We start from the raw sequence: 25945 nt of genomic DNA on the forward strand, positions 1-25945 counted from the left end.
GTTAGCCCAGGGATGATGAACTCCAGTCCTTGAGTGCCACAAACAGGCCAGGTTTTCAGGATATCTACAATGAATATGCATGAGAAAGATATGCATGCACTGCCTCCATTGTATGCAAATCTATCTCATGCATATTCATTGTGGACATCCTGAAAACCTGGCCTGTTTGTGGCACTCAAGGTCTGGAGTTCGCCATCACTGAGCTAGCTCCTTAGTTAGTTGGGTAAACTGCCTTCATTACACTCTGTATATCCGCAGTCATCAAACATAACCATACCTAATACAATTCAATGGTGCTAGCATAGATACATTCTATTGATTACACTGTGCATGAGAGGACCATATTCAGCCACTGTCTGGATAGCAAAGTTAGCTGGATAAACTCAACTGGCTAACTTTGGAGGTATATTCAATAGCTCAGCCGCGCTAATGAATATATCCGGCTAACTTTACTCGGAAAACCGTAGCACAGCTCTTTAGCCTGACCCCAGATTTAGCTGGCTAAGTTATCTGAATATCAGAGTTAGGTGGATAACTTAGGCCTGGATGCCCTAAGCCGCGATGCTTTTTCACGGGAGGGGCCCCACTATTGCAGGGGGTGTAGCAGCGATAGTGGGCCCCTCCCCTCAAAAACATTGCGGCTGTAGCCACGCATCGTTTTGTCTCACAGCAAAACACCACAGGACAAATCAACAGGGCATATGGTCCCTTTACGTGCAATGTTAGTCCTTAATACAAAATAGAAAAACCCAAGACTGAAAAAGGAACAAATTCCCAAAACAAATTTTCACTCAACTTAGCAATGCAGCACAATAGTATTTTAAATAGATATTGCAGCACTTTGCATTGATGGACCTCATATGAAGGCACTAAGACAGCACCATTGAGTGCGGTGTCTTAAATCATATGAATTGAGCTAGTGCCTGTGTTACATGAATAATCATAGGTCCAGGATAGGTAAAACTATGAGGGCTAATTATGTTATCCCTCAAAGCATGGGGCTGCTATCTCCTTAGAGGGACCACCAAACAAAAAAATAAGGCCAAAATAGTACAGCAATGTATGGGGGTCAACAGTGACCCCCTTGTCACCCTGGAGCTGCCACTTGAAGCGGTCCCGATAACCAAATAAAAAAAAATAATGAGGAAGTGGTTGCATGATGACGGGGTCCCCCAAGTCCAATCGCCAAGTAGGCCATTGCGGCCAAAGGTATCCCATCCCCCCTTTCACCTAAAAAAATTGCAAATAAAATACCCCTCCGGACCCCCCTCCCAAAATGAGAAAAAGACCTCGTTGGTCTATAGTGGTCCCCCTCCAAGTCCTAAAGAAGCATTGGTTTCTAGTGGGGGAGGGGGGCTCTTCCAACCCCCTGACCCACCCTCCCACACCCCAGTACCTCAAAATAGCGAAAGTATCCATCGAAAGGGTCCGGGGCACCCCCTAGCCCTGGGTCCAGTTGGCACTATTTTGACATTGCCCCAGTCACATGCCTGGGGTAAGGTCTGAGCATCGGACCTCAGCCAGTTATCCGGCTAAATGCTTTTGAATATGGACCTCAGAATGTTTATTAGAATGGAATTTTCAGCTATTATTCTGGCTGAAAGCGGGAAAGCCATGGTCTCTGAGCACGCAAGGAGCAGTTTTGTTCCAAAACATAGCATGCAGCGGGAGCAAGGGAAGAAAATCGCTTTTATTTTTCATTTGTACAACCCAAGTTCACTCCATCTGGTCTCTTTCCCACATACGAAAATAAAAGTATTAGCCCACGCTAGGACATACTGTTGCCATATTTTGTGTGCATGTGTGTGTATGTGAATCTCCTTTTCTGTCCAGAAGGTAGTAGCTCCAATAATACTGTAGCCACAGTAAATTATTTGCAGCTTAGAATTATCTTCTGCTAGTTGGCAATTGCCCATAAATTCTCTCTCCTTCAGAACATCTTTTGGATTGGTAGTTAATCTTCTTGAGCTGGATACTGTACCAGGTATTTTCCTTATAACCACAAAATGGATGGGCCTCTTATCACTATACACCAGGTATCACCAATGTAAATGTTTCCGTGCCTGACTATTTACATCCAGTTCAAGATAGAGGTTGTAGAACTGTGTCTTCTTGCATTATAGAGCAGTGGCTCATAACCCAGTCCTCGGGTCATACCCAGCCAGTTGGGTTTTCAGGATATCCACAATGAATATGCATGAGAGAGATTTTTATGTACTGCCTCCACTGTATGCAAAGCTATCTCATGCATATTCAGTGTGGATGTCAAACTGGCTGGCGGTGAGAACCACTGTTATAGCAGGTCATTTATCCATTGTCCAAGCAAGTTGTGTCATCATTGCTGCAAGGGGCATTTTAAAGATCTAAAATGAGAGTCTATAAAATATAAACAGTAAGTACTGAAGAAGCAAGACAAATGGTATTTGAGAATGGTGTATCAGTAGTGCTGACCCAGAACTTGCAGTGCCCGTGTTGTTTTTTACAGGCTTTGTACCGTTCACCTTCTCTTTATGAGGTGAAGGTTTCTTGGTAGTTGCTTCGTAGGTTACAGAATCCAAGCTTACTGTAACACAAGTATCCACCGACATGCAGACATGGATGTGTCCGAAATGCCAAATGTCAGTGACAGGCTCACAGCTGTATCCTGCATAGCAAAGGCAATTAAATCTCTCTGTGAACTGCTGCAGATCGTCAGCCGTTGGCCGTCCAGTTACAGAATACTTCCCATCCTTTGTCTGCTGAATAAGAAAGTTCTCTGGGTTTAAGTGAAGATAATCACTGGCGTTCCAGTTCTTCCTTGTACACACGCCATTATTCTGGCAAAGTACTTGGCTACACATTTTTGCTGCCAGCGTTACGTTTATGATGTAGGGATTTAAAACATCCTTCAGGTAGTTGTTTAAAATGGTGCAGCTTTTCTGTAAAATTTAAGTAAAGAAAACAGAAAGAAAAATGTCAAGGCACATAAAATACAATGTAAATATCTAGGCTGTTTTCTCTGTATGCATCAAATATTTAAAAAAAAAAATCCAATATGATTTTTCTGTAGTCACTATGAATAACTGTGGCTATGGCTGACAGCTGGGTTATATCCTTAGCAGTATAGACTGGAATAACTGGCCAGGTGCTCTTTATCTGCCATTATCCACCATGTTACTATGACTGCAATTCCAATATATTGGGGGAAAAGTGATAAGAGTTTATAGAGATTTGTTTACCACAGGCTAGTCTACCATAACTTGCACACATTTTCCTAAGCTAAGAGCCCCAATAAAAAATAGGAGTATTTATTTTATGTTGTACATATGTATGATCAGGGGCAGTTCTCTGTTGTCAAAATTTTGGGAGTGGCAAAAAGTGCCCCCTCAAAACAGTCCTGTAGTGGCTGCTTTAAATGCCGAAGAGCGGGGCTGTAGTGGACGCTGTCCCGCCTCAATCCAAAGATGTGAGATCCAGCGGAGCCCATCCCACCTCAGCCCAAAGATGTGAGGCTCATCCCACCATGGCCTGAAGATGCGAGGCCCAGTGAGTCAACAGTGGAGCTCATCCTGCTGCAGTCCGAAGATGCAAAGCTCAGCAAGGCTACAGTGGAGTCCATCCCGACTTGTCCCAAAAATCAAAGGCCTGGTGGTGCCACAGTGGAGGCCATCCTGCTGTAGACTGAAGGTGCAAAGCCTGGTGAGGCTGCAACAGAGCCCATCATACTGTGGCTAAAAGATGCAAGGTCCGGCGGAGCCGTGGTGGACCCCATCCTGTAACAGCTGAAGAAAAGAGGGTAAGAGTGTGTATGCATGTAAGAGAGAGTGAGGGCCCATGTGTGTGTGATGTGAGAGAGCCTGTATGCATGTGTGTGTGGGCATGCATGTTTGAAAGAGCCTATATGCATGTGAGGGTGTGAGAAAGCCTGTGTGCATATGTACTGGTGTGAGAGAACCTGTATGCATGTGTGTGTGTATGTAAGAGAAAGCGCCTGAGAGTGTGTGGGTGTAGAGAGAGAGAGAAAGAGGGAATGAGTGCCCGTGTGCATCTTTGTGTGTAAGAGAGCCTGTATGCATATGTGAGTATGAATGTGAGAGAGAGGTTGAGTGAAAAAGCCTGTATGTGAGTGTGATACAGAGAGAGGGGGGTGTTTGAGAGCTTGTGTGAGTGTATATGTGAGAGAGAGGGTGTACATGTGTTTGTGTATGAGAGAGGGTGTGTGTGTGGGAACAGAGAGCCTGTGTATGTGTGAGAGATGGAGTGTGTATGAGAGCATAGGTATGTGTATGAGAAAGGGAAAGTATAAGTGTATGTGCGTGTGTGAAAGAATAACGTTTGTTCGATCCCCCTCCCCTAATCTAGGACAATCTCAAGGTGACTGGAAATCAAAAGTTCCAAAGTATTAATCAAGTTTACTTAGGGAATAGCCACTGCTATTAATTGCATCAGTAGCATGGGATCTTCTTGGTGTTTGGGTAATTGCCAGGTTCTTGTGGCCTGGTTTGGCCTCTGTTGGAAACAGGATGCTGGACTTGATGGACCCTTGGTCTGACCCAGCATGGCAATTTCTTATTTTCTTATGTATGGAGAGTGTGAATTTTTGTATTCTTATTAGATTTAATCTTTGGGTGTTTTTATTGTTTTTTTGAGAACTTTTAAAAACTTATCTAGTTTAATTATTGAATGATCTGTTTGTCTAGTTTTTTTGAAATACTTATTCTTTCTATTAGTATAGTTTTACTATCATGATTGATGTGTTATATATTTTTTTTATTATTATTTTATGAGGAATGATGATATTTTCATTTTTCCATTTGTTACAACCAGGAGGGACGTGAACCCTTGGACTGACGGGGAGGTTGGTACTACCTTAGGAGATGGCTCCTCAGGTTCCCCCGTCGTGTGGCGAGGTGGAACAGAAGTTGGGACTGGCTGGATCCTCGTTGCTGGAGACTCAGATGGCTTCTGAGAGGGCGACGAGGCATGAAGTCGGAGCAAGGGCCAGTTGGATCTTTGCCACTGGAAGCCCGCGGCCCCCCCCCCCGGGAGGAGCCTGTAGGGACCTGGGCCGCTGGGACTTAGGTGGGCCCTTGAAGGTGGATGGTCCGAGAGAAGTCCGAGGTCGAGTACCAGAGGATCGCCGTTCGCCAGTCCGAGTCACACACTGAAGAATCACCGAAAAGAAGCAGGAACTAGGAACCAGGAACCGAGGCACCAGGAGACTCACCAGAGCGAGCAGACTCGTTGCCAAGTCAAGGAGTGTGCAGAGGAAGCTTCCTTAAATACCTCCCTGAGCCTGAGCCTAATTGATGCAGCTGAATCCAATATAGGGGATGAGGCCCCTTTAAATTCTGAGAGGAGGCGCGGCCTCGCGCCTCTGGGCAGGGCAGCCATCTTGGACTTTGGAGCAATGCAGAGTGGCCCGATGCCACGAGTGGAGGCCTGGGACGCCTCCCCCGCTGGCAACCACCGCGGGGGCCCGCGCCGAGGTGCGGGGCGAACGGAGCCGTGCTCCAGTGACCCCCCCGACGCTGCCGCGGCGGCCCCAACGGCACAGATCAGGTAGGGGGCTGTGGTTGCGGGCAGCCGCGGCCGCGAAGCACAACACCATTATTGCACTGCATACAGAATCTGGCTTCTTTCGGTTTCCAGTTCAGTTTTTGTCTGCACATTTCTGTTTATACTTTATGATCATTTTATTCTGTATTTGGTGAGGGTTTGTCTGTGTTCTACATGTGTGACTAAGGTGAGGTAGTCTGCTGGCATGAAGTTTCTGCGTAGGGATCTATAGTAATCTGGTTTGTTCTATTTTCTTAAATGGAGGTGTATTGATGTTTTAGGGCATGATATAATATTTGCAGTGTTGCCTTTTCATAAGTAGGGTTATTACTGTTTGCTGGCATTTAGTGCTGTATTGGTATGGGAGATTTACCTTATTGTAATTGTAATTCAGTTTATTCATGGCTTTCTGAGGGCCAAGCTCACATCAAATGCATTTTACAATGTGCTTAATACCATATGGTTCCAAATGTGTCTTTTTTGCAGGGTTTTCTGGTTGGAACCATAGCAGGGCATGTAAAAATAATATACATATTGTGATATTTTTTATTTCTGAAGATTACAAATGTCTTTTTCATGTAAAATCTGTTATTATAAATGCACAATTTTTTATTGTGTGTGGTGAGGGCTGGGAAGGAGGTTGTAAAGTTTGCTTAGGGTGCCTAATACCCTTGCAGTCACCTAAAGCGAGTCTGCCACACAAGACCCTCACAACTCACCCATCTCCCACTTCTCCAGGGGGCAAATGCGACGGTCGCTCCCTGTGACAAAGTGAGGGCAAAGGTGATCGGCGCCATTTTGAAACTTCCAGCACCAGCACCGGCACCGAGGGTATGATTGAAGGGATGGCTCCTGGACCCCCCGCTAGACCACCAGGTACATGTAAAAGGTTTTTGGGGGGGTCAGGAGGGTGGGAGAAGCAAAGGGGTAATTTGTAAAGGGTCAGGGTGGTTTTTTTTTTTATCGGGCCATCGGCGCCATTTTTATCAGTGGTAGCCAAAATGGTGCCGATGGCCCGGGAGCGGGAGATTGCGCCGGGACCCCCCCCACTGGACCACCAGGTAATTTAACATTTTGGGGGGGGGGTGTTCGGGAGGGTGGGAGAGCAAAGGGGTCATTTGGGTGGGGTTTTTTTTATCTGCTCAGGCCTCACTAAAAAATGAACAATGTGAATTGGAATCGGAACCGATTCCAATTCACATCTCTAACGATCCGATTTTTTTCTCCCACCATCCGAACCTGATCGTTAAAACGATCAGGCACACGATTCACATCTCTACTACATACAGGTATATCTGAAGGTTTATCAGCATTCTGTAAATACAGCCTGACCCATCAGAATTTCCTATCTTATCGAGTTGATCAGAAATTATTAAAAAGAAAGATTCAAAAAATGTATGGAACTCCCCATACTCTGAGCCCTTTGGAAAGGTTCCTTAAGTGATCTTTCAGTGTCAGGGAAGGCTGTCTCTCATGTTTATAACTGTATTACTGATTTGGATAGCCTCCCAGACCGGCTGCTCTCACTGATTCGAAAATGGAATGTGGATTTGCAGCTTTCCTTAGAGGAGTCTGACTGGGATGAGATTTGGCTGGCAGCTCATTCAGTGTCTATGTGTTCCAGGAGAATCAAATGTATGGTGAAACTCCTTCACGGGGTTTACAGGTGTCCTGTTTCCTTACACCACATTCTCAAACTCTGCTCCCCCCTTATTTTGGAAGGGGTGTGGATGTCAAGGCCCCCACCTTCATATTTAGTAGTCTTGCCCCTTGGTCTCTGCCTTTTGGGGGATGTGGAGACCGAGGTAAAGGCATCTGTACTGTAGACTTCTCTATTTCTCCAGTGTTGGGCCGGCTGTGTTTATGGAGGTATGACCCATTCAATATCTCTAATTCTGATAAAGCCCTTGTTACCCAATGCCAGTTAGCTGCAGACATACTGCCATCCACAGCAGACCCACGGCGCGGCCCCCTCACCTTTCCACAAGGACTCCAGCCTCTGGTTCCTCCTCGCTGGTGGTGGTGGGCCGCCAGCTCCGACCTTGGGCCTCCCCCGGAAACTCCGGCTCTGGTTGCGACCGTCGGTCTTCGATGGCTTCGCCCCGCCTACCTCTCACTACTTGCGGCTCCTCCCGCTCACCTCGGACTACTGGCTGTCGCGGCGTCTGTTTGCCATCCTCTCCGGCGTCCCCGGACTGGCTTTGGTGCTGCCTCCCGCCATGCTCCTCCAAGGTACCTTACGGAGCGTGTGCGCACGCCGCCCTCATCTTTATTTCCACATTGGCGCGAACCTCAGGGGCGTCCCCCTGATACAACATCACGCTGCTCGGATGTTTAAGCCTACAGTATTTGCTAGCTCATCGAGTTAGCAATGGTAACTCTACGGATGGGATTCGCTCTCCGTATCAAAGCTGCTCTGCCACTCCAGCACTATCTGGAACTCTTACACCCTTTGGGGTTTGCTAACGGGGTACCCGCTCCTCGGGGACCTCTTCTGCTTCTTTCAGGTGCTATCAGGAAACCGGTTCTCGCACCTCGAGGGCCCATGTTCCCTGAGTCGCTGCCTGCATCTTCAAACCCTTCTACTTGGAAGACATCACTAACAGTTTCCATCTGTGAGTACAACTACCATCTATTCCACAATACTGCTTCACTGGAACCAGGTACTCGCGCCTTGAGGGCCTGCCCTCTGTTCCAGTGCCAGACCTCTCGTCTAGTGGAATCTCTGTTACTGCTACGTGAGTACAATACAACTGAGTCTCTCTGCTCTAAGGGATCAAGTACTCGCTCCTCAAGGGCCTGCTCTCCCTGTCTCAGAGCTTCTCCTAATTCTACCTGGGACTCTGAATGCTTCTTATCGTGTATTCATAACTCTCAGTCTCTTTCCACTACAGCACAGCCTAGCAGAGGATTCGCTGTTCCAGCGTTCTGTGGGAGACCTGCCCAGCCGGGCTCAACATCTACTACTCACTACTGCCACCTCTGGTGGTTTCCAAAACTGTTTAATAAAAGATTCAAATCTGTGTTTGTGTGTCCAGAGTCTAGCCTGACACTGTGGTCCCTCATTAGACTGCCTCCCGTGGGCGTGGTCAGCTGCCACAGTGTCCAAGGATCCACCCAAACATCAATACACATATCACTCTGCCACAGTCCCCAGCGTTCCTCGTCCTGCTGCTACTGCTTGTCAGGCCTCTCCGCATGGCCCGGGGAGAGACGCCACTACCCGCGCCGCGCCCCTCCCTAGGTGCGCACGCATTGCTGATCCTTATGTAGGGATCGTGGCAGGAACCTGGCCGCAGCCCCGGATGATGACGACAACCTCTTCATAGTATTTAAGCTCAGTCCCTGCTCCATAGCGTTGCCTTTAAAACAGGTCTCCTCGCTGGTCGAGTACTCGTTGCTACTAAGAGATTCGTCACTACTCTACGTTCCTGATCCTCGTTGTTCCTGGTTCCTGTTTCCTTCTTCCTGCCCTGCCTATGCTTTGGATTGATTACACAGACTTTGACTTCGCTTCGCCTGACTACGCTACAGCCTATCTCCAGACCCAGACCTCCGCTTCGCCTGACTATGCTACAGCCTATCTCCAGACCCAGACCTCTGCTTCGCCTGACCACGTGTTGCCTATCTCCAGACCCAGACCTCTGCTTCGCCTGACCATGTATTGCCTATCTTCAGACCCTGACCTTTGCTTTGTCCAATTACGCTATTGACTATCTCCATGATCAGACCTCAGCCTTGATTGACTACGCTATTGACTTCTCCGTGATCAGACCTCAGCCTTGATTGACTACGCTATTGACTTCTTCGTGATCAGACCTCAGCTTTGATTGACTACGCTATTGACTATCTCCGTGATCAGACCTCAGCATTCTTGTCACAGCCCCTGGATTGCCGCCAGCCCTGACTCAAGCCTATCATTGGATGCTTCTTCTGCCTATTCCCTGGATGTGGACTTATCAGGCTTTGGCCTACCTTTGCTCGAGCGCCCTCAGTCTGCCTTCGTTTCATTGGCGCCCAAGTTTCCAGAACCTTACCCAGTCCAGAGTAGGACTGCACCATCCCTCACCTGCTGTCTCTGGGCTGAACCAACTTCTCTTACTATTCTATATTGAGGCCCACCTAAGTCCTGCCAGCCCTGGCAGCCAAAGGCTCAACCCGCGGGGAATGAGGGCTGGTATAGATGAAGCTCCAGTGGCCTCTGCCTATCAGCCCACTCCACCTGCCGATGGTGGGGACCTGTAGGTCCTTACCTACGGGTTGCATCAACCCCACCTCGGCCCAAGGGTCCACCTCCGACGCAACACATACCATTTATTGCCTTGTTCTGGACGAGCATCCCTGGCTTGCTGAACTGGAAAAAGCAATATGTGGAAATTGTGATTCTTGAAAAGGTTACTTATTCTCTCCAGGGGAAAATTTAAAAATATGATGCAATCTGGGGACAGTTTTGGAGTTATTGGGATACACACTGATCTTTGCCTGTTTATTTTGTAATATCCTGTTTTCTACAGTCTATGAATCATTTGTAGATTGTAGAAAACAGATTTGAAATTAATATTGAGTGCTTTTGTATTGTCCCAACTTGACTATTGTAACTCATAGTATTTAGGAATTACTGAAGCCAACCTAAGAAGAATTCAATTGCTACAAAATATTATCATGGTCCAGTGCTGTCTGTTGCGTCCGTCGATCTCAGACGGCTTCGACCTCTGTGCCTCACCTTTCTTCCTTCTCTTTCCTCAAGCCTTGGGAAGATGGCTGCTGCCGCGTCTTCATGCCGCTCTCTCCGGCATCCTCGGATTGGCAACGGCGATGGTGTTTGCCATGATTTTCCTGAGGGCCTCCTAGGGTGCGCACGCCACCTACGTCTTTATCCACTTCATGGTGGGAACCTCGGGGGCGTCCCCTCCGAGTGATGTCATCATATCCTGGTATTTAGTCTGCCCTTCGTTTGCTAACAAACTGAGTTAGCAAGGATTGGGCTGCCTCCGGTCTAAGCTGCTCTGCCACTTCCTAGCTGCTGCAGGAAGCTCTCTCTGCCCTTCGGGGTATTTCTTCACTAACCTGGGTACCCGCTCCTCGGGGGCCCTTCTACTCTATTTCAGGTACCTATCCTGGGATACCGGGTACTCGCTCCTCGAGGGCCTGCTCTCCCTAATCTGGTGCCTGCCATTGAACAACTTCTGCCTGCCAGGACCTTCTACAATACAGCTTCAGCTCAGTGAGTACTACTTCAGTCTGTCTCATCTTCAGCTTCAGTGCTCAGGGTTTACATCTGGGACCTGTCCCTGCTACACTGCGCTGCCTACTTGAATGTGAGACTGGTCTCCTCTGCTGAGGACCCCTGGACTACTTCACTGAAATACCTTCACTGCTGTCCGCCCCGGGCGGTACCGTCAAGCTGTACAATAAATACTACTTCTCTGTGTCTGCGTGAATAGAGTCTAACCTAGTACTGCAGTTCCTTACGGGGCTCCTCCCCGTGGGAGTGGCCATCACCGCAGTACCCAAGAATCCACTCCAACACCTTTGTGCCTGATACTTCACTTTCGATGCATATCCAGCATGGCTCTCTGCTTCAACAGCATGGGAGAAGACTGATACTTCACGCATATCCAGCATAGCTCTCTGCTTCAACGGCAGGGAGAAAAAAAGAAAACTGATACTTCACGCATATCCAGCATAGCTCCCTGCTTCAACGGCAGGGGAGAAGAAAAACAACCAATAAGGGCTGTATAACATAGTCTGGGTAAAACAAATAAGCATGGGTGTAGCTTGCTTATTGCGGCGGCTACTACCCCTAACTAATCAAGCTAGATATTTCACTTGGATGCAGCTCCATCACTGCTCTCTACATTAAAGGTGGGGGTGGAAGGGAAATAGAACCAAGAGCTAAGAGAAACAGATAAGTATGAGAGAAAAAATGTGTGAAGCTTGCTGGGCAGACTGGATGGGCCATTTGGTCTTCTTCTGCCGTCATTTCTATGTTTCTATGTTTCATAACCATAACACTGTCTTACTTGGATTGTTGCTAAGTATATTGCTCACTGTGTACACTTTCAGTTCTGATCTGTGTATGCTGGTTTAAATAAAAAGTTTTTTTTAAAAAGTATGCAAATGTACAAATTAATAAAGATCTCTAGGAGCTTTCATCCAGACCATAATCTCAGGAGAGGTTCCAGTTGTTGCCCTTCTGTGACAAATGGGCACCAAATTGTGGGATATAGCGAGGCAGATTTAGAAAGGAAGAGGGAGACATCAAAGTCCAGAAAGATTATCAGGGCTAAATTTAATTTAAATTCCCTCTTTATTTTTAAAAATAAATACAGGTAAATGTGCCAAATTTATAAAAGTATATGTTTGTGAATATTTGGGGGCTAATCCACTAAGCTGTGTGTTTAAAGTTAGAAAGCTACCATGGGTAACCTTTTAAATGTAATGTGTGGTAAAATGTTTTGTTTTTTTTCACCCAATTGATAAGAAAAACCTCACGTTAATGGCGCCACTAAGCACACTCCTTTCCTTTTCCTGGGTAATTGTAGGACAGTCATTTTTAACCAACCAGACTTATGTGGATATGTTTATCTGGCTGGTGCCTTGGGAATACCTTCTGCCCTGCCTCTTTCTATTCAGTTACATTTTAGCTGGTTAATGATTTGACCGGCTAAAATTTCATTGCTAAGAGGGTTGGGAAATTTAAAACTCAGGATTTGACCCGATAACTAAAAAATTACCAGGATAAACCCTTTTGAATATCGACCTCATAGTAAATGTTGACAGAAATAGATTAACTGATCTTTCCATTTTGCCCAGCTATTCTGTCCACACAGCTAAGGATATATCCCGACTGCCAACCACCGAATGTGGCCATCTACAATATACCTCTTCTTCTCCAGGAGTGTTTTATTATTTTTCTCATATAAGATCCCTAGTTAGTTCCTTCCAGAACCCTACCTTTCTCTTCTATGTGTAACCAAAAAGCTCTGTAATAAATGCCACCTTTAAGGCCACTCTTCCTCATGGAGAACATTTTTGAGTGGCAAGCAAGCTACACAAAATTCTTCTGCATGGTTCACAGGTAAGTGACTAGTGGGATAATGAGGTAATTAAACCCCTACTACACTCCCACGACTTCTACACGGTAATTCAAGCCACCCTGTCCTCGAAACTGGATTATTGTAACTCACTCTTCCTAGGGCTCCCCTACTTCACCATAAAACCGCTCCAAATGCTACAAAATGCAGTAGCAAGAATAATCACAAACGCACGTAAATCCAACCATATCACCCCTATCCTCAAAGACCTTCACTGGCTCCCCATCCCATCTCGCATCCTATATAAAACCCCTACTATTATCCACAAATCTTTATACTCTCATGACTCCAACTGGCTTGATTCCCCTTTCAGGATTACAAATCCGAATTGACCCACCAGAACAATCAATAAAGCGACCCTCCATGTGCCCTCTCTCAATAAAGCACACCTATCCTCCACACGGGATCGTGCCTTCTCTATTGCAGGGCCTTCACGATGGAACTCCCTGCCTACAAATCTCCGCCTTGAACCTTGCCCATTCAAATTTAAAAAGAAACTAAAAACATGGTTATTTAATCTGGCCTACCCCGACTAACCTCCTCTCCCCCCCTATCTGAAATCAGCCATTGAATACTGTACATTGAATTCTGCCATGTACACTGTATATTGTTCCGAACCCTTGCATTTGCCACTGAACCCTGTATATAGCTCCTGTTCTATACCTTCTGCTATCCACATCGTTAATTTCTGATATGCCTGCTTCTGGCAAGTTCATTGACCGTTTGTTCCTCTATTTTCCACCTTGACCTTCCTCGTTCCATTTGATCCCAACCCAAGCCCTGTTCTGTTCGGTACAATCTATGTATTTTCCAATCTTTTGTTGAATGTGAACCGGCATGATGTGCCCACTAATGCCGGTATAGAAAAGCTCTTAAATAAATAAAATAAAAATAAATAATGAACTATTTGCATAATATAATACATGGCTGCATTCATTTTGAATGTGGTTGCGATTGAATGATTTAAAATATATCTTTCGTGATTAGCCCGGTCATTACCATGCGCACTGATGACAATGACCCCGTTTCCATCTGCTAGCAGGGGAGCATATAATCCATTGGTCCTGAGTCCATCTGGCTACATGCTAGGAAATCTATGTTATCAATTTTAATGAGAAACAAGCCTGTAGATCAGGAGTGTCCAACTCTGGTCCTCAAGAGGTATAAACAGGCCTTGTTTTCAGGATATCTACAATGAATGTTCTTGAGAAATATTTGCATGTATTGCCTCCACTGTATGCAAATCTTTCTCATGCATATGAATTATGGATATCCTGAAAATCAGGCCTAATTGTGGCTCTTCAGGAATGGATGTAATGAGCACAGTATCCGTGAGCCCTGGGTGCTGTGGCTTGGTTGGTGCAGCCTAGTAGATGAACCTTCTACGCCCACACCGACAGCAGGTGAACGCACCCTACGATGGGATAGACTGGAGCTTCACCTATACCAGCTATCTCCCTCGTAGGTTGAGCCCTTGGGTTCTGGCGGCCGGCAGGGTTTAGGTAGTTCTAAGGGTGAACAGGGGAACAAGAGCCCAAGGCCAGCAATGGTCAGGATGGGCAGCAGATGATGCATACCAGGAGACAAGCCAGAGGTCAGGGCAGGCAGCAGATACCAGATGACAGGCCAGAGGTCAGGGCAGGCAGCAGTCAATGCAAGGTCAGGTCCAAGGCAGAAGATCAGGTCCAATCAAGGAAAGGTCAAAGTCCAAGCAGAGGTCAGGATCCATAAATCAAGCCAAAGAAAGACAAGACAAAGAACAAAGACCAAAACTACAACTATGGCAAGGCTGGGCAAGTGGACAAGGAAAAGCAAGGCAGAGAGGAACTCAAGAACAAGGCAGGAAGTCAGGAGCACTGGAACAAGACAGGAACAATGGCAACACACACTGAAGACCAGAGGCACATCAGGAGATCTGCTTCTCAGGAAGACCCTTAAATATGGGGAAGCCAGTGATGTCATCCAAGGGCACCATGGCTAAGTTCCCACCATGGGCTCTTTAAACAGGCCATCAGGTGCGCTTGAGCCTAAGGAGAGTCACTGCATAGCAGGCTGGTGGCATTGGGGGGGGGGGGGGGGGGGGGGGGGGGGAGGGGGTTGAGGCGGCTCATGGAGCTGTCCCATGAGCTGCCAAATGTAACAGTGGAGTTGGCCATCCCTGATGTAGGTGCTTTTGATAGTTGGTCTCAGAGGTGTAGCCATGGGTGTGCCTCCTCACCTTTGGCTCAGACCATCAACTCTAGCAGCAGGATCATTTCCTGTCTGAGTTGGCTCCTTAGAGATGCAGGAGTTAGTGTGTCTGGATGCATTGGAATCACTGCCAGTCTATGATCCCCTGCGCCTTTAAGGAGGATGACTTGCATGGAAAATACCACTGCCCTTGTGCTAGACTTGTAAAGGTTTGGGGCCCTCAAAGTCTTTGTTTACTTTTGGCAGGTAATTATTTATAACCCCTATTTTCAGCCCGTTTAAAGTTCAGAAATGCATGGGTTGGTGAAAGCATAATTAAATAATTGCTGTTGAGCAGCCTGAGAGAGTAACTCTGGTGTAAAGTAACTGCCGTGACCATAGAAGGAGAGGGAGAAACAGTAGAGACAGGCCAGGGAGACAGTGAAGAGCTGAGCGATAGAGTGGTGCCAGAAATTAAAGGACATTTTGTAGCCATTGCCAGGAAGACCCACAAAGCATGGAGTAAGGGAAGGGGCAGGCGGCAAGGCCACAGCACATACCCATAATAATCTTGGTTGGAAGAATTACAAAGGAAACACAAAATATGGGGGAGGGGTGGGGTGTCTGTGTGCAATTTTCAAATTGTCCACATTGGTGCACAGTGCGCCAGTGGTTTCTATCACAGTTCAAAATCGCTCACCCACTTTTTGTGCGAGTAGAATTTTCATGGAAAGTGACACACACAGAATTGAAAATGCAATATATGAGTGTTATTTTCTGATCCTTCCATAAACATGCTCTCTCCCCTCCCCCTGGAAATGCCTCTTCCAAATACTGCTAAAAATAAAGGCCTTGTGATGGAAGTAGACACATACATGTATCTGGATAGAAGGAGACTGTTGGGAAATGCAGCTCGCGGGGAGGCCTCGCGAGCCGCCTCACACACCCTCTCTGCAGCTACATCACACCAGGACCACAACACATAGCTCGCATGCTGGCGCGGTGTCTAGGCCAGAGTAATGCATCCACAGGGAGGGCAGTTCTGGAGACTGCACCTTTTTTGTATAAAAAAAGGAAAAAAAAACTTTGATTTTTCATACCATAGTCCGTGCTAAAGAAAGATCGCCCCACATTATAAATCCAGAGACACCCATCGCGGCACTTTCTCCCATTGTGTGAACAAGATCAACCTAGAAAAAAATAAAAACAGTACAAAATGTGTTCTAAAAAATCTTTGCATAGGTGAAAGACATTACAGACTCAACCAGCGTATATGGGGCCCGATTTGGGAATAGGTAACATAAGCATGTGCCTAGGGCATCAAATTCTAAAGGTCCCCCTTTAGAAACATAGAAACATGATGGCAGAAAAAGAAAACATCTAGTCTGCCCATCCTTCCAATTTATCTAGCCCTCACAATTCCCATCATTCCCTCACAGTTCCCTTGTATTTATCCCCTGCTTTCTTGAATTCAGATATTGTTTTTGCCTCCATCACCTCTATTGGAAGGCAATTCCACGCATCCACTACCCTCTCTGTAAAGAAATATTTTCTAAAATTACTCCTGAGTTTACCCCCTTTCATCCTTATCCCATAACCCCTTGTTCTAGAGTGTCGTTTTATTTATTTATTTATTTATTTAATTTGGCATTTTTATATACCGATAACCGTTTGCACATCGTATCAGTTTACAATTAACTTAGAACTAATAGGCAAAGGCCTTTACATGGAACGATAACTGAAATTAAACAGTGAAAGAAGCTCACCTCCTGTGCATGAAATCCTTTGAGATATTTGAATGTCTCTATCATATCTTTCCTATTTTGGATAAGATATATCATCCCTGCCATACCTTACACCAGTACCCTTTGGGTTTTTCCCACTCAGCCAGTTTCTAACCCAACCAGTCATTCTAGGCTCCATACCAAGGGCACGCGATTTATTTATAAGTCTCCTGTGCAGAACTGTGTCAAAGGCCTTACTGAAATCCAAGGATAGTACATCTAGCGCTCTCCTTTGATCCAACTCTCTGGTCACCCAATCAAAGAAACTGATCTGAGTCGTCTGACAAGACTTCTAGTAAAACCATGCTGCTTTGGATCTTGCAATCGTTTGGATTCCAGAAACTGAAGGATTCTCTGTTTTAGATCCCATTAATTTTCTTTCCACAGAGGCCTTCTGCTATTTGGTTTCCATGGTCAAACCCCACCCCCACCCCTAGCTCCCTGCCTATGGTAAATTTGACCCGGAGCGAACACCACGTCGCAAACTTAGGTCTAGCCAAAGGTCTCTGTTGAGCATTCCATAAAGGCTTGTAATGCTTTTGATGAGACAGAGAACTGGGGCTTTTTCTGTGGCTGCAACTATGCTTTGGAAGCATTGAATATTAGATCTGAGATGAATAATCTAATGTTCAGGAAAAAGGTTAAAATCCTGGATCTTTCCTGGACATCGACTGCTAGTGTGGGAGTTCATATTCATAGGTGTAGACAGTATGTCAGTTTGGTAGCTAGGTTTCATCTGAGGACTACCTGGATTGAGGTGCAGGAGGATATCAAGCAGGCTTCTGAAAAACAGGGGGATGGGGGGAGAGAGGCCCTGACCGCTAAAAGGTGAAATTCAGTTCCCTGTTAGATATAACGAGGTTCATATTCAAAGCCATTTAGATGGTTAAATCACATGTTATCATCTAAATGGCAAGTTTTGCAGATAAAGAGGCTCAAGCCGTCATTATCGGGCTGAAATCTAGCCAGGTAAAAAAAGAGGTGTTCTGGTCAGTTCCAAAGATATCCAAATAACTTAGCTCTGGTAGTAGCGCTAGAAGCCTAAGCTGTCAGCATAACTGTTCGGCACTGGGCTAAAGAGTTGTGGAAACAGCTTACGCTTCCAGTGCTACTACTAGAGCCATGCTGGAAGCGCCCAAGATTGCAGTGCACTGTGATCCTGGGTATCAAAAAGGGGCGAGATGCGGGTACTGGGGGGGGGGGGGTTACTTTTTTATTTTTAAAGGAGTGCCATTTAACCGGATATCTTTTGAAGATAGCCGGTTAAGTGGCAGGTTATCTGGTCTCACAGGATTAGGTAACTTTAGACCTAACTGGCAATATTCAAAAGCTGGCTGGTAGGTTTAAAGTTATCCAGCTAAAGGTAGCCGAGTAAACTTAGGTGCATATATCCAGCAGAAATATGTCACAAATTAACTGGTTACCTTTACCCTCCCCATATGTTTACTTAAGAACATAAGAACATGCCATACTGGGTCAGACCAAGGGTCCATCAAGCCCAGCGTCCTGTTTCCAACAGTGGCCAATCCAGGTCATAAGAACCTGGCAAGTACCCAAAAACTAAGTCTTTTCCATGTAACCATTGCTAATGGTTTGGCTCAGGGGCTAGTGGCTTTAAGCTTATTGTCAGAATGTTTGCTTTTGTATAGTTCTGGCAGACTGTGATTTGCTTTGTTTTAATGTTGTGGATTATGTTTTTATTGATTTTAATGTATGTGTGAAACTATGTGTGTGTTTTTTTTGTATAATACTTGGGCAGCTATCAGTCACAGAAGCGGTCTGTAAATAGACATAAGTAAATAGATAGATGTAAAATCGAGATTACAAATATCTTTAAATTGCATATTCTTGAATCATAGTGCTCTATTGACTAACACCTGAGGGAAACAGTTTTGCAGTAAATGTCTAAGGCGGTCATAATGACACGATTCCTGCCGGCACTTTGGGTAAACTCAGTAAACGTTATGTTGCATGATGAGATGAAAATGAAACCCATCTAAATAAACAAAACACTCAGGATGAGCAAATAAATGTTTGCGCTTATAGTTTAATCAGCTAAGGTTTTTCTTTAAAACTATTTTGCCATCGCAGAAATGGAGTCCTTGCATTACCACTTCCGGCATTCTTAATAGAAAGTTAACTTAATTTTGACCAAGCTATATAATTTGCTTTCTTTTTAGAATAAAAGGTGCTGGGTACTCACACGCAGGATGCATGTGTTTTTTTGAGGGATCAGAGGGAAAATAAAGTGGTGGAGGAAAAGGTGTCGTACTCAGTACCGGCAAGTACCTCCTGCAAAAAAGCCCTGGCTATATCAGCACATAGGAACCTATTCAAATCTTGGACACTGTCGCTGTTGAGCAAAATATCTGATGTTTCTTCTTTAATGAGCCTGAACCAGCCAATTAATTTTGCCTATTCAGCCTGTGGCAATGAATTAACACCTGTATTGCGCCTAGGAAATATTTGCGCTGGGCCCCTTAATTGTTAATCAGCTTGTATGCATCCATTAGTGTCTGAAATGTGCAAATCAATTAATGTAATAAAATGTATAGGAAATAAGTTACAATTACCTCAGAGAGATATTTTTCAGGGCTGTCTGTAAACACGGGGCGCGTATATACGTAGACTGGAAGTGGCGAGATGACGTTGGACAACTTGGAGATTCGTATGGCTTCTTTAATACGGTTCCTGACAAAGAGTGGTGCATTTCTTGAAGATTTCAGAGCTGTCTCCAGATAGATATTGGGGTAAAGGGCTGTACTTTCCTTCCACAGCCACATGAGTTCATTGTTTCTCTTTAACTCTATTTCAGGGCAGCTTCCTGTGTAATTGTGAGAATCGTGTTTGTAGCCATAGTTGTAGCATTCTGGGAACAAGAAATAGCCCCAGAACTGCTTAGGCCTGAGTGATTTTCCCAGCCATAGAGTATCCAGCATAATCCTTTGTGCTGCGGCCTCAAACTCTATTTTGGCAATTGCCTGGGCCTGCCTTCCTGTCAGGGTTAGATCTTTCTGTAGCACAAACTCAACAGACTGTTTCCTGTAAATGTCTTTCGTGGCCCAGTTTCTTATCCATAATGGCCTCCAGTTTTCCCAGTCAATCACAGCAAACCCTTCTTGTTTCTCTGAAGGTATGTAAAATAAAATATCTTCCTCAACTTTTTTAAAATGTTGATACAGAGGAATCATTTGGGGAATGCCCCCATGGAACATTTCTCCTGTGTCTTCATTTATGTAGGGGTAATAGCCTAACCGGTCATAGTAGAATAGCGTGATGCTTTGGTTGGTGCTCGTCTTCATTGGGCTGCCTATGAACTGAAAGAGTCCGAGATCGACATTGATTTTGTGCTTCCTCATGCAGACCTCGGTTGGAGCATTCCAGATGGACATAAAAGGAGACCCATGTGTCAATGGAGGTGCTCGCTGAGACAACACGTGGCAAAACGGAGGTAGAATGACAAATATTAGGCAGGTTACCTTGAGGGAAAAATCCTGGTAGTGGAGGATTAAAATGCAATTTCTGGATGTCATGATTAATTTTACCATGCCAAAAGTAAAAAATAAATAAAAAGCAATTGTAGAATTGTTCACTGGTGAGTAATGAGATGATGTAACTTTAGCTTTTGGGTACCACAGACTTGGCATTCAAGTCGTACGCTCTTCCTGATCTTTGCTTTTTGCACTGGGTAGTCCTATAAAATGTTTCATGTTCAACCTAATGTAGAGAGAGAAATGTGTGCAGTTACAAAGGGGTTCTTCAAAACAAGAAAAGGAATGACTGCTACTAAATGAAGCAAAAAACAATCTGAACACTTAGGGTCATTTTTTCAAGACAGTATCTTTTACAGTACAACTTGGAATATTGTGAAAGCAGTAATGCAATAAGGGTGTTATTACATAGCCTACGTACCTCATTCAGTCAACAGAGCATTTCCTTCTCGATTATGTTATACCTTTAGGGCTTTGCACACATATTGCAGAATGCTAGGACTTGGCTCCGTATATTGTTGAGGTCTATCTGTTTTTGTTGACCCTTAACCAGAAAAGTCATTGTGTGATTAAAACTGTTTTCCACAGTCCGGCCTGGTGGCTCAATGGCAGCGATGTGCACTGCCTTGTGAAGGACCTGGATCAAGTCATCTGCTCTCTGGGCAGGCTGGGATGCTTTGGAAGCAGTGTTCACAGCCTCTAGACAGGGGGAGCCCTAACAATTGTGCAATGGTGACACCCTGTGGCAGGATTTAGGGTACATGGCCTACTGTTGTTCTGGGACCAGGAGATGGACATCTCAGCTGAACCAGTACTAGTTTTGTTAAACCCCCTATTCAGACAATTTTTTATATTGAAAAAAATTAAAACTATGTGTCTCCTAATACAATAGAACAAGTGCAAAAAAACCCTCTCCAGACCCACAGTGTAAGAAAACTTAGATGAGAACCTGCCCAATCTTAGGGCAAGTGATTATAGATAACTTCCTTGAATTGTCCTATATATCCCTCACTAACCTGGTTTGTTTATGTGTTTCTTAGTATTATGGTGATTTGTATAGCACATCCCATGTGCATGCAGTGCTGTACAGAGACACATACAGGCCAATTCAGTATGGTGCCCTCATGCCGAGCACACCGTTAGCCCGACTCGTGTTTTCCACATGCTATTATTACCCCTTATACACGGGCCGATACAGTAAAGTCTGCGGGAGAGCGCATAGGCCACTATCCTGTACGCGCGATTCAGTATTCAAATTAGGCCCGGCGGTAAAAATAGGTAAAAAGAGGCGCTAGGGACACTAGCGCATCCCTAATGCCTCTTTTTGGACAGGAGCGGTGGCTGTCAGTGGGTTTGACAGCCGACGCTCAATTTTGCCGGCGTCAGTTCTCAAACCCGCTGACAGCTACGGGTTCGGAAACCGGACGCCGGCAAAATTGAGCGTCCAGTTTCAAGCTGCGGGCCGACTTCAACTTTTTTTTTTTTTTTACTTTTTGTAACTTTCGGGACCTCCGACTTAATATCGCCATGATATTAAGTCGGAGGATGCACAGAAAAGCAGTCTTTACTGCTTTTCTGTGCACTTTCCCGATGCCCGGAGAAATTAGCGCCTACCTTTGGGTAGGCGCTAATTTCTGAAAGTAAAATGTGCGGCTTGGCTGCACATTTTGTTTTCTGAATCACGTGGGAATACCTATTAGGGCCATCAACATGCATTTGCATGTTGCGGGCGCTATTAGGTTCGGGGGGGTTGGCTGCGCGTTTTCGACCCCTTACTGAATAAGGGGTAACACTAGTGCGTCAAAAACGCGCGTCCAATCGCGGGTTAACAGTGTGCTCCGCTGGAGCGCACTGTACTGTATCAGTCTGACAGTAAGGGTAATAGCGCATGGGAAACGCACGCCAACCCCCCCGAAACTAATAGCGTGCTCAACATGCAAATGCATGTTGATGAGCCTATTAGTCTATTAGTCACGCTCGATACAGAAAGTAAAATGTGCAGCCAAGCCGTTTTACTCTTAGAAATTAACTTCTGCCAAAGGAAGTTAACTCCTGCCAAAGGCCAAAGGCAGGAGTTAATTTCGGCCGGCACTGGGAAAGTGTACAGAAAAGCAGAAAAAACTGCTTTTCTGTACACCCTCCAACTTAATAACATAGCGATATTAAGTCGGAGGCCCCAAAAATTAAAAAAAAATTTAAAAATCTTAATAAATAAATAAATAAATCTGCCCGCAGCCCGCGGGTTGGAAAACGGATGCTCAGTTTTGCCAGCGTCCGTTTTCCGAACCCGTGGCTGTCAGCGGGTTCGACAACCGACGCCGGTAAAATTAAGCGTCGGCTGTCAAACCCGCTGACAGCCGCCGCCTCCTTATTAGCGCGGGTCCTCATTTGAATACTGAATCTCGCACCCAGGAGAGTGGGCGCTCACCGCGGAGCGCCGGCTCTCCCGAGCAGTTTACTGAAGCGGCCTGATACTGGAGAATCGCTACTCCTTGGAGCTTTCTGCACGATCTAGTCATGACAGACAGACAAGCCAGGCAAGGAAAAACAAGAGGCTTTGGGTTACTGGCAAGATAAAAGGTAGGTGTGCAATAGTTGTGATGGAGGAAGGGCAACTTTCATTGAGGAAGGCTGTAAAGAATGAGATATTTTAAGAATCTATCCATTGGGCTGGGTCAGGTGTTAGAGGTTTATTTTGTTTTAATTGGGGACACATCTACACCTGAAAAGCAGCTTCCAGTCTTTCAATTGGTGGCATTTTCACAGCTAGTTAAGCATTTCCCCTGCCACTGGGAAGAGTGGGGTGGATTATGAGAGAGCAAGCAGCAATTAGCACTTTACTAGGGGAGTTCAGTTGAAGACAAGCAGGACTTTAATTTGGCGAGTCAGCAAGTTTAAATCTTTGGCCATTAGCAGAAGAAAGGGTAGGGGTGGGAGGGCAATGCCTAGCCCACCTTCGGCTTTCTAAAGCTGCCTCTTTAGCAATGGAGGGCGGCTCCATGTGAAAAGACCTAAAAACAGCATTATGAGCCATTATGGGGGTAATTTTTCTAAATTACGCTTAAGTTAGCTGGCACAGACGTACATATGTTACACCAATCTTCCACGTGGACTTCCACACAGAAATCCGCTTTAAAAATGATCCCGGCAAAACCACGTGCATGCGGTTACACCTGCTATGTGGTATGCATGGTTTTGCTGAGAAAATAGACAGGCATTCGTTTTAAAATGAAAAAGTGTGTGCGTGAACGTCTCTATCCTGCCCAAACTCCACTCCTGGTATGGCTCTCCGCTATGCATGTAAAAGTATGCACATACCAGAGGAAATTTTCAAAAGGTTTTATCCTCAGAAATGGACTTTACACATGTAAAAGTATAAATAAATAAATAAATAAATAATTAATTAATTAAATAAATAAATGGGCTTTTGAAAATTGCTACTTTTCCACATGTAACTCCTTTGAAAATTCACTCCATAGTATGTGCATACTTTTACATGCATATTGTTTGTGCAATTTTCTAAAGGGCCATTTCGGCGGGTAAAGCACTACTTTATGCACTGAAGTCCCTTTGAAAATATCAACAGCAGCAGAGTTAAAAAAACAAACAAACTAGGCCCGACCATATTGAGGATCCAGGGGCTCACGAGAATGGGTGCTTTTAACCTGCCTTTCTAAATACAGCTTCCATCCAAGCGATCTACCGTACACACAATTACAATAACCAGGGAAGCCAGGGTTCAAATCCCACTGCTGCTCCTTGTCACCTTGCGCAAGCCCCTTTATTCTCCTTTGCCTCAGCTACAAATTTAGGGACAAATGTAAAAAGCATTTCTCGCACTAAAAGGCCCATATACACGAAGTTGGGGGCTGCATGTGAGCAACATGGGTTTTATAAGCTGCTATTTACGTGCGTATGTGTGCATGCTCGAGCTTAAAAAGGGGGCGTGGCTAACAGTTATGCACGTAAATCCATATTTTAAAACTGGAGGCCGCAGCGCACGGCACCTTATTAGCCACCTATAGGTTCTGCTGCTCTTGGTGAAGTGTAAATATGCAGAAATCGCTTTTTAGGCCTCATACGAGAGGGTAAGAGGTCTGGGTCAACTGGGGGACGTGCAGGCTGAAGAACCAGAGGGGTCTGGATCACCTAGAGATAGACTGGGTAAACTAGTGGACTAATTATAAAACTGGGAATGTCCTTTGTTTTAAAATCCATTTACCTGCGTTTGCTAAAGCCGACAAAGTCCTAAGGAAGATACACAAAGTACATTTGCTTGAGTAACGGCTTAAAATTAGGAGCATACATACACACAGGAGACGTATTTTAAATTATATGCGTGCAACTACATGCATGATTTAAAATTTCAGAAAATGTCCGCTGCTGTGCTCATACATGTGTTTATTGGTGCCTGTGCGCTTGTTTTAAAGTTGCCGTCCACTGGGAATAGGGAAATACCTACAGTACCTAAATGTAATTTGCTTTGAGGTGCCAAAAAGAGAAACATTAAAAAAAAAATCAAACGAAATCATAATGGTAGGGAAGTGACTTTTAGAGCAATAAAGAACAGCCTTTGTCCTGGAATTTTTTCGTGCAGTTAATTCAATTCAGGCCACTGACATAAACAATGTGTCCTGCCTCTATTTTTCTTTCTTTGCTCACCTTTATCTGACTCTGTGTGGCATGCTGATATGCACCAGTCATGAAAAAACAACAGTGTCATTACTTACGTTCCTTAGAATATCCCCGTGTCTGACTCTTCTGCTGCCTTGTTTGGTCTTATTCACTGGTCTCCTCCTTTTTTTGCACGCAAGTATATTTTATTTCCTATCTTTTCACCCTTTGAGGCCTCCACACTAAGGTGCAAGCACATTTGCAAAAGCGCTGTCATGATGGCAAATGGCATGCGTAATCACGTTTGTGAATTTTTACGTGGACCAGTTGCCATTTTTCCATGCGTAATTTTGCATTTGCAAAGCCGCTCGCAAATATTATGCGAAGACACTAATGTGGTGAAAAATCAGGCAAATCACCTCATTGCTAATTTTTCCAGTGGGTTAAAATCACTCAAAGTGGCGATTTTCTGCAAAACCTAACCACTCAAGAGAGGTGCAATTAAGTTTTTTTTTGTTTGTTTGTTTTTTTTTTTGCGATAAAATCTAGGATTTTGTGCGGACATTATCACAAAAAAAACAAATCCCTATGAAGCCATTTGAAAAATATTTAAGTGAGCCAATATCGCGAGAAAAATGTGCCCAATACTGACTCTTTCCCACGAACCCACTTACGGTTTGTGCTTCGGGCTTTTCTTAGAATACGCCTTCTTAATATGGGCAGGCCCCGGCTTTGAAAATCTGGCTCCCTAAGTCCATATTTCAGTGGAAAATTCCATACTTATTGTATATGTCAATGAGCTGTCTGCATGGCGTGCTGTCAAGGATCAACTCAGCAGCACCCCAGATGCCATGGCCAACACAGTGGGGGCAGTAGCTAAGTAGGAGGAACTGTCAAAACCTTTAAACACTAACGTTTCCTCAGGAATGAATTGTAACTTAGAGCTTAACTGACGAGTGCATTATCAAATGAATGTTTGGCTTCTACTGCAGCCTCGCTAAAACGCATTCTTGCAATGTGACAATGTGACAAGCACTCAACCAATATTGCTTGCTTGAGACACAGTTCACTAGTCCCAGGCCTTGGGACCTGGGAATTATGCACTTTCTGAAGCTAGGAACGGATGAGACTGTAAACAAGATTGTACAGGACACAAAAGGCCCTGCTGCCTCACGTTCAGCACAAGACCCAGAGCAAACAGAGATATGCAATTGCAAAATGAGCTTTCATGAGCTCTGCGCCTAACATGTCT

The 25945-nt window shown here is 45.1% G+C and overlaps 1 protein-coding gene across 1 annotated transcript; it reads right to left on the bottom strand.

Annotated features, from left to right (window-relative positions):
• Positions 1 to 1762: 1762 nt before the first annotated feature.
• On the bottom strand, positions 1763 to 20234 carry LOC115099159 (hyaluronidase PH-20-like). Its single transcript, XM_029616553.1, has 3 exons — positions 19162 to 20234; positions 15905 to 15994; positions 1763 to 2918 (listed from the first exon to the last, which is right to left on the bottom strand). The coding sequence occupies exons 1-3, from the start codon at positions 20134 to 20136 to the stop codon at positions 2364 to 2366; spliced, it is 1620 nt and encodes a 539-aa protein (XP_029472413.1). The 5' UTR covers positions 20137 to 20234; the 3' UTR covers positions 1763 to 2363.
• Positions 20235 to 25945: the final 5711 nt, after the last annotated feature.

The sequence above is a fragment of the Rhinatrema bivittatum genome, chromosome 9 (genome assembly GCF_901001135.1).
Source record: "Rhinatrema bivittatum chromosome 9, aRhiBiv1.1, whole genome shotgun sequence".
Classification (NCBI taxonomy): Eukaryota; Metazoa; Chordata; class Amphibia; order Gymnophiona; family Rhinatrematidae; genus Rhinatrema; species Rhinatrema bivittatum.

Bases quoted from the DNA above. Each gene is read 5' to 3' on its own strand.
- LOC115099159 (XM_029616553.1), bottom strand. From the start codon at position 20,136: ATGGTAAAATTAATCATGACATCCAGAAATTGCATTTTAATCCTCCAC. The intron at 15,995-19,161 runs GTAATTGTAACT...ATTTTTTTCTAG, and splicing joins CTGAAAAATATCTCTCTGAG to GTTGATCTTGTTCACACAAT. The intron at 2,919-15,904 runs GTATGAAAAATC...TAAATTTTACAG, and splicing joins TTTCTTTAGCACGGACTATG to AAAAGCTGCACCATTTTAAA.